This window comes from Lemur catta, chromosome X (genome assembly GCF_020740605.2).
Source record: "Lemur catta isolate mLemCat1 chromosome X, mLemCat1.pri, whole genome shotgun sequence".
In the NCBI taxonomy this organism is placed as follows: Eukaryota; Metazoa; Chordata; class Mammalia; order Primates; family Lemuridae; genus Lemur; species Lemur catta.
Window position 1 is genome coordinate 45,541,455 of NC_059155.1, and position 8,552 is coordinate 45,550,006.

General features: G+C 50.1%; 1 protein-coding gene across 1 annotated transcript; it reads left to right on the plus strand.

Annotated features, from left to right (window-relative positions):
- The first annotated feature begins 1,771 nt into the window (after window positions 1-1,771).
- Window positions 1,772-3,922, plus strand: LOC123628227 (translation initiation factor IF-2-like). The gene is made up of 2 exons (XM_045537856.1): window positions 1,772-2,153; window positions 3,694-3,922. Exons 1-2 carry the CDS (start codon window positions 1,772-1,774, stop codon window positions 3,741-3,743), a joined length of 432 nt encoding a protein of 143 aa, XP_045393812.1. The 3' UTR covers window positions 3,744-3,922.
- The last annotated feature ends 4,630 nt before the right edge of the window (window positions 3,923-8,552 follow it).

The window sequence follows — 8,552 nt, forward strand, 5'->3', positions numbered from 1 at the left end:
CTACTAGGCTTCCTATATATATATATATATATATATCTATATATATATATATATATATACATATATATATATATATATATATATAGATATATATATCAGAAGTAAGTAATTAGAAGATATAACGGGAAATATCCAATTCGCAGCAGCGATGAAACTGAAAAAACCTGCCATGGACAAACAAGAAATATGCAAAAGCTATACAAGGTAAACTATGAAATGTAACTGCACTACTCTGATTAAAACCTGGAATCGATGGAAGAACGTACTCTATTTTATGAATGAGAAGCCTACATCTTTTTTTTTTTTTTTTTTTTTTGAGACAGAGTGTCACTTTGTTGCCCAGGCTAGAGTGAGTGCCGTGGCGTCAGCCTCGCTCACAGCAACCTCAAACTCCTGGGTTTAAGCAATCCTACTGCCTCAGCCTCCCGAGTAGCTGGGACTACAGGCATGTGCCACCATGCCCGGCTAATTTTTTCTATATATATTTTTAGTTGTCCAGATAGTTTATTTCTATTGTTTTTTAGTAGAGACGGGGTCTCGCTCAGGCTGGTCTCGAACTCTTGACCTCGAGCGATCCACCCGCCTCGGCCTCCCAGAGGGCTAGGATTACAGGCGTGAGCCACCGCGCCCGGCCAAGCCTACATCTTTTAAAGATTGTAATTCTTCTCACAGTGAACTATACATCCTAAGAAATTCTAATTAAAATTGAAGCCGGGGATTTTTTTTTTTTAACTCGAAAAGTGTGATCCTGAAGTTCTTATAGAGGACAACATTTTTCACAATATTTGAAGAAGTTTTGAAAAAGAAGAAATGTGAGGGGGAACTTGTTCCACCCAGACAATAAAAACAATTTCTAAATCTATATAGTAGAATTAGTAGCAACATAATTTAGATCAACAGAAGAAATTCGAAAGCCCTGAAGCAGAAGTGTGGAAATTATATGGAAATTGAGTCAATCTTGTAGTGAGATATAAAAATTGCTCTAGAAAAGTAGACAGTTTTGCTATGTATAAGAAGGCTACACGGGTTACTGTCCGGAAAGGTTAGGTGGGGGGGAAAGGAGTGCTAAATTGTACCACATGATATAGTAAAAGAATGCACTGGCTGGGGTGGAGAAATCTTCTTGTTATTTATCTGTGGGCTTCCTGGGGACTGACCTCAGAGCAGGAGTTTACTGAGGGTCCCCGAATCTCAGATGAGAGGCGAAATGGGAGGAAGCAGTTTGTAGAGGAAAAACGAGGCCCAGTGACACGGAAGAGAGAGCAGTAACAAGAAAATGTCATTAAGAATGGTGATTTGGAAAGTTAGATTATAGTTAACAATAACTTTCTGGACTGTCCGGTAGAGAAATGATACACCAGAGAATCGATGTTTTGCTCCTCAGATCCGCTGATCATAAGGAAAAGGAAGTACATCTGCAGTTCTGCATGGAGGTCACTTGTTCCCCAGGTTCTTCCTCCGCATCTGGATGACCACAGGGTAGGAGCAATGTAGATAAGAGGTATGGCACCGTGTAATAATCAAAGGAACATTCACTAAGCGGTTACTCTGGGTCAGGCACTGAGCAAAGCAGCTTCGGGTAGATTATTTGAAGAAGAAGCTGCAGGGGCAGCTGCTGGATAAATGCCTACAGGCAGGAACAGAGACATCTGCTAGAGAGCCTTCTCCACAAGGGAAAGAGGGGAGACAAAGACAATCCAGAATGATCTGATTCTTCACAATGACAGTTAGCAGTTGTTAAGCGTTCACTCTGGGCCTGGCCTTGAGGCTTATGGTCTCTTTCAAGCCTCACATCAGAGGCCCCACCTCTGGGAGCAGCGCCCCCGCATCCCTCAGGCCCCAGCCTGCTGTACTGTCCCCTACCAGAAGAGGCACTGCGGGGCGGCACCCGCCGGTTCCCACAGCTCGGGGAAGACCCGGGCGGCGGCGGCTTAGCCCCGACCCCTCCCCTCCCGCTCCCTCCTCCTCCGGGTCTGAGGGCGGCGGCCTCCGACTCAAGACCCTGGGGCTCCGGGTCTTCTCAGCAGCCGCCGCTGCAGCCGCGGCGACGTCACCGTCCTCGCGGCCTCGCACACAGCGCTGTGGCCGCCGAATGCCCGTGGACGCGCATCTCTTCCCAGAGTTCCTGCTTCCTGGGCCAGCCAAAGCCGCAGGTGAGAACGTCCGCGGTAGAGGTGACACCCAGGGCCTGCGGGGCTCAGAGGCCCCGTGGCCTCCTCCTTCTCTCCTCCTTTGCCCAAGAACCCCCCACGGGGGCGCCTACAGCGGGGACACCAAGTGCTCCCTGGAGCCCTGGGAGCATTTCTTCTGAGGCATGGAGCCCCTGCTCAGGTGCTTCTGCAAGTTCCTTTGTGGACCCCGGCAACCCCTAGGGGCCCCCCCAAGTACCCCGCGGGCCCCCGACATCCCTGATGCGCATGCCCAGAGACCCTGTGAGCTAGAAAGTAGCCGAGCTGGTGCAGTACCTGCTGGTTAAGAACCGGAAGACGGTGCCGATCAAAAGGGCAGACATGCTGAAGTATGTCATCAAAAGGTACAGGAGCTTCCTCCCCGAGATTTTCAAGAGAGCCTCTGACCTCCCCGAGGTAGTCTTTGGGTTCTAGGTGAAGGAACTTGATCCAACAGAGCACTCCTATGTCCTGATCACAAAAATCGATCCTGCCCTGGTTTGGGGCCTGACAGGCGACCACGGCACACCAAAGACTGGGCTCCTGATGATTACTCTGGACTTGATCTTCATGCAGGCCAGCTGTGTCCCTGAGGAGGTGGTCTGGGAGGTATTGAGGGTGTTTGTTGGAGGTACATTCGTCTAAAAAGCATTTCATCTTTAGGGAGCCCATGAAGCTCATCACCAAAGCTTGTGTGCAACAGAAGTATCTGGTGCACAAGTAGGCGTCCAGCAGCAATCCCCTGCTCTAGGTATTCTTGTGGGGCTCTCAAAGGAAACAAGACAGATGGAAGTCCCGGAGTTTGTGGCCAAAGTGAATGACACCCACCCCAGATCCTTTCCGTGGCAGTAAATGAGGCATTGAAAGAAGAGGAGGAAATACCCCGTGCCCGAGATGCAGCTGCTGTTGGTGACGTGACAGGTGCCAGTGTTAGTGCCAGTTCCAGTTCCAGGGCCTCTGCCATGGCTGAAGCAAGCATCAGCACCCGTACCAGTGCCAGTGCCAGGGCTAGAGCCATGGCTGGAGCAATTACCGGTACCGGGGACAGTGCCAGTGCTGGTTACAATCTCAGGCTAGGGTCAGGGGCTCCTCCTGCCACCGGTGAAGGCTGAGGCTGAGTCCTCACTTTGTTTTGTTGCAGGTAGTCGAAGGGGCCCTGCAGCAGTGGGCACTGGGGCTGTGACTTTCGAAGAGTCGAGGGGTATAGAGTGGGGTTAGGGAGAACGTACCACCCGTGGTATCTGTGCTCCAGTTCTCCTTTGTGTCTCTTGGTGATTTAGCTTTCAACTTGTACATTGCAAAGTTTTGTTTGCTTTAATTGACTTTTCTCTAATGACAAACAATTTGTAGGAAATAAACTGGCTAAAACTAAATGATGACAGTATTATATCGAGGTTGAAACAAAAGCCATACCTAACCATGTTTTCAAAATCCTTGGTTCTGTAGACATTTGATTAAGTATTTAAGTTGAGCGTCTGGGTTTGTGAATGACATTGGTCAAATGTTTTATTGTTCTTTGTTTCAGTTTTAGAAGGAGAGATTTGCTGTTTCATAAAAGAAATTGGGACACTATAACTTTTTGTGTCTGGAATATATTATAGCATTGGAATAAGCTGTTCTTTGAAAGCTTGAAAGACTTTACCGGTACAATGATCCCCCTCTCCAAATATAAAAAGGTAAAATAAAACGTTGGTCAGTGTCTGTTGCACAAAAATACATCTGATATTTACTTGTGTTTTCTTAGTTCTCTAGAATGTAGGGAAAAATAAAAAATTAATGAATTAGACACCTTGCTCATTGACTCATTTATTCAACATACATTTACTGACCACCTACTATATGTGAGGCACTGTGCCGGGCACTGGAGATACAAGAATACGCCAGACTCAGCCTCTGCCCCATATCTGGGAGTGTAGACGGGGCTGTCATGTAAGTAAATCAGCCAGATGTGGCAGTTGGGTATATTAATTGCTGGGTTGGAGATAAGAAGCAGGCGGTACGGGAGCCTAGAGGAGAGACACCTGACCCTGGGTGGTGGGCGTCCGAGAGAGAGGAGGGCTTCCTTGTATTGAGATGCTGCATGAGCATGAAGCACTAGGGGAGCAGTAAGTTGAAAGGCCCTGAGGCAGGGTATTGTGGGCATCTGGAGAGTCCCATGTTCTTCAGTGGAACTGGAAGGTTAGAATTTGGGGAAACTGGGCAGCAATGATGATGTGGGGGTGGGGACAAGTCCAGGAGCCAGGATCCTCAGTTGGTGGACTTTAGGGCTGAGAGCTAAAAACTTGCAGTGGAAAATGGCTCTTCGGAAAGCAGCTGCTCTTGCATCCTGGACGAGCCATAGAGAAGACTCCACCTGTGGCAGGTCTGGAAGCTGCCCTGGACTCCTGTCCCTGTGCAGTTTCTACAGTGCACACACCGAGGGCTTTACGTCCATCATCTCTAAGGCGTGATGGGCGAGGGGCTAAGTGTGGCACTCACCGGAGCTGACTCCCAGAAGCCTCTGAGCAGATGCTCACCCCTGTAGCCTGGGAGAGCCGGAGCTCAGTGTGTTGCACGATGACAATTAGGTCTTTTCAGAAGCAAAGGCACGGATGTACAAATGTGTAAGTTTTCCTGTTTATGCAGAGGGAAAACTGCTCTCAGGGATGAGAGATAAGTCTAAATCAGCCTGGGGTGAAGCCCAGAAGAGCCCTGATGGGCAGACTGAGGAGCCCAGACCTCATTTGGTTGGCCTGGGAAGCTACGGAGGTCTTTTGAGCAGGGAGGGATCTGATGAAAGCACAACCCTACCAAATTTACACCGGCCAGCACCAGCGGGTTTTTAAAGGACCGGTATTCTCCATGCCTTAGAGTGGCGCTGGTGGGTATAATGTTCATAATAATTAGCCTAAAATTATCCTTGTTCCTCAGGGATTCATACACACATTTTACAGCCCTGCCTGTTGGCCTCGGGAAGCCTTTTTGTGCCCCTATAGACACATACGCCGGGGATCCTGGCACCAACTCCGCAGGACCTACTCTAGGATATGTAGGGTCCAGAGAACATTTCGTTGTTAACCCCTCACTCCCTTTCCTCTGCTGGCATGAAGGAAAGGCTCATGGTGGGCGTGGGGTGGGGGAATATCATAATATGGGAATATGCAATGGGAGGCGAAGGGGGCAAGTGTTTTCGAAGGGCTCTGTCTCAGTTTGGGGTGGGGTTGGGTGGGGCGGATTATGTGTACCTCAATCTAAGGCCTTTCCTCAAAATCCCAAGCCACCCACTCCCCATTTGAAGCCCACATCCCTTGTCAGATATGAAGGGTATGTGTGTTTGGACAGGGAGAGAGGATATGTTTTTCCTCCTGGTTACATTGAATTGCCCTCCTCAAGATCAGAACAAGATACCTGTGGAAAAAAATCACTGTCTATAGGCCACAGTCCTACCAGGTCCTTAGGAACAAACAATGCTGTCCCATGACTAGGACCAAGTACGTGGGCCCAAATATGTGGCTATGTCTTAAACTTCCCCCCACCTCAACCGCCAGCCCGATCCCAACCAAATGAATATCTTTCTGAAGAGGTGTAAGAAAGATACTGATGCATAAAACCACCAATGCCTTCCAGATTTATTTCAGTGTTAATGAGAGAGAAGGTGGCAGCGGGGAAGATGGGTCCCCTGGGGGTGGGTCCTCCAGAGTGTTGCTCTCCCATGAGCAGGCTGAGACACTAGAGCCACCAACTCTACAAAGCTGAGGGCCTGAGTCTAGGGGCCTCAGTGGGATTCGGCTCCTCATTCAGGAAAGAAGCAGATCAATGCGATTTGATGGCGGCCCCTATGAGGTCCCCTCACCCCATATTGTGTGTCTGAAGAGCCCACCGCTTCTGCATTGGCCTGGGTGATTCCTGGTGATGCAGTTTCTAACAGGGCCTCCCCCATGGGGTTAGATTAAAGGGACAAATATGCTCTACCCCTGCTCCAAACAGACTTCTCCTGCAGATAATATGCTGCAGTCTATATCAAGGTCACCGTAGGAGGGCAAGAGTCCCTTATCATATGAGAAGGAACAATGTGCAGTTGGAGACCAGCTGGTCTGTGGGAAGGGTTCTGTCTTGCGGTGGGTTTGGGGTGCTTGGGAGCTCTTTATAAGGTTAGGGGTCAAAGAACTTTCTTTAAAACCTACAGATTCTACCCGCACGTGGCCGTCACCTCCCCATGTAAACACTGCCCAGTTTTTGTCAGCTATGAAGACTGTGTACATTGCTGGGGCGGGGGTGGGGAGAGAGATGCTATTTCTTCCTTCCTCATTCCTGCATATGAGTGCCCCATCAGGGTCAGAGCTGTCAGCTGCGGGAAATTCACTGATGGCTGGCCACAGCCCATTGCAAGCAGGACTGGGGGACAAGCAGCACAGCCTCAAGGAGGAGGCCGGACAGCCTCCCTCCACAGCCTCACCACCGCAGCCTCCCTCCGCAGCCGCACCACCGCCAAAGCCGACCACCCCCAATTGACCGGAGGCTGGGGTCAGTGTTGAGAGTTACATCAAATACCATGAAGCAAAACTGGTCAAGCATGCCAGCATTTATTTCAGGCCCAGCAACAGAGACACCGGGGAAAGCAGCGCCATGAGGCAGCAGAGAGGGCTTGATCACCGTTCATGGCTCTGTGTCTGCGGCTCCGTGGTCTCAGTTTTCGAGCGTCTGGTATTCTCCCCTAGAGAGGAGAGCAGAGTGATGAGTGGACTCTGGGGAGCCCTGGGGAATTCAGGCCTGGCCTGGCGTTCCCTTGGTGGAAGAGGAAGGAGCGGCAGGTGTGCTTGGCTGCGCGCAGAGAGAGAGAGAGAGAGACAGAGAGAGAGAGAGAGAGAGAGAGAGACAGAGAGAGAGAGAGAGAGAGAGAGGCAGAGGATGGCTCTGAGCTCTCACCTGAAGGACCTGGTGAAACATGCCAGGGCTCTCTGGAACCGGCTCCTCCAAGACTCTCGCAGAAGAGCAGGCTCTCTGGGCGAGCCTGTGCCTCCGGATGGGTTCTCCGTGGTGTCAGAGAAAACAACACATTCCGCAGGGTCCTTATGCGGGCGTTTCACAATCTGCATGGTAGAGTAAATAGCCTCATCCTAATGGCCCCTCTCACCCCCTGGCCTCCATTAGCTCATTCGGCAACTGTTAATGTGCATCCCAGGCCCTGTCCCAGGGGCTGGGGGTGCAGCAGTGGACTGCACAGACCAACCTCCATCTCCCCGAGGACATTTCACGACAATGGAGGGCCATCGGACTCACCAGCTCAACAGGTGGAAGGAAGGGAGTGAAGATCATGGCTCCAGGAGTGTGTGATGTGCCCGTAGTGATCAACAGGACTTCCTTGAAGAGCCTAGCGAAGTTCTTCTCTCTGCTGGTTACAAGGAGGCCAAAGCCCTGCCCCCTCCACGCCCCTTCAGCCCCTCTTCTGCCACCCATCTTTCCTCCCTCCCTCAGCCCAGGGCCCAGTGCAGTGTGTTGCAGCAGCAGTGGATACATTTCTGGTATGTCACATCCCGTCCGTTCCCACTGCCTCTTACTCCCACCCCTCCAATCTCTCTCTCCTTTTGTTCTTTCCCATGGCCCTCCCAGCAGGCTCAAGCCAGCTTTCTGCTTGCTCAGCAGAGCAGCGCTGAGAGTCCGCTTCGTGATGACATGATGAGCAGACTTCTAGGGGTGGCTCATTTTATTTGATAATGAGTGATCCATTGCATGTTAGGGTCACTCACGGTCCCATCTTGCCTGGGAGCACTTCAGTTTTAAAACTGAAAGTCGCATGTCCTGGAAAACCTCTCAGCCCTAAGCCAACTGGGACAGTTGGTCGCCTTCCTTCATTCATGTGGACACTATGGTCATATTACTGTTCTTTGGTTTTCCCACATTTAACAGTTAAACCTCAGAGCGATCCTTATATGTAAGACGTTGCAGCCTCTTTATTTCTTCATAGTGTGGAGGTAAATGCAGCATTATTTGTTTGACCCCTGAGTACATACCCACTAAAAAATTATGATTGGACCTCCGCCATCACATTTGCTCGTGGGGTATCACAGCAGAGTTCTAGATGGAACGGACCCAGAATTGTAGAGACAGGGTCAGGGGAAGGAGCTGGGAACAAGTTTAATAAGACCCCAGACACAGCAGATGGGATTCACATGAAGAAACTCTCCCCACCAGTCAGGTCATCACTGGCTTTATAAGGTAATGAGATTAGCAACATTGGAGGTGTTGAAACAGAGCCTGAGTGGTCACTTGTATGGTATGCTGCAGAGAGGCGGGTTCCAATGGTTCCAGACAGCTCTGAGATTCCTAGGATTCTTGTGCAAATCAGAGGTAAAGAGCCCTTAGCTTTCACGCACATAGTTACTTCTGATTTTCACAAAAATCCTT

Bases quoted from the DNA above. Each gene is read 5' to 3' on its own strand.
- LOC123628227 (XM_045537856.1), top strand. From the start codon at position 1,772: ATGGTCTCTTTCAAGCCTCACATCAGAGGCCCCACCTCTGGGAGCAGC. The intron at 2,154-3,693 runs GTGAGAACGTCC...TCTTTGTTTCAG, and splicing joins TGGGCCAGCCAAAGCCGCAG to TTTTAGAAGGAGAGATTTGC.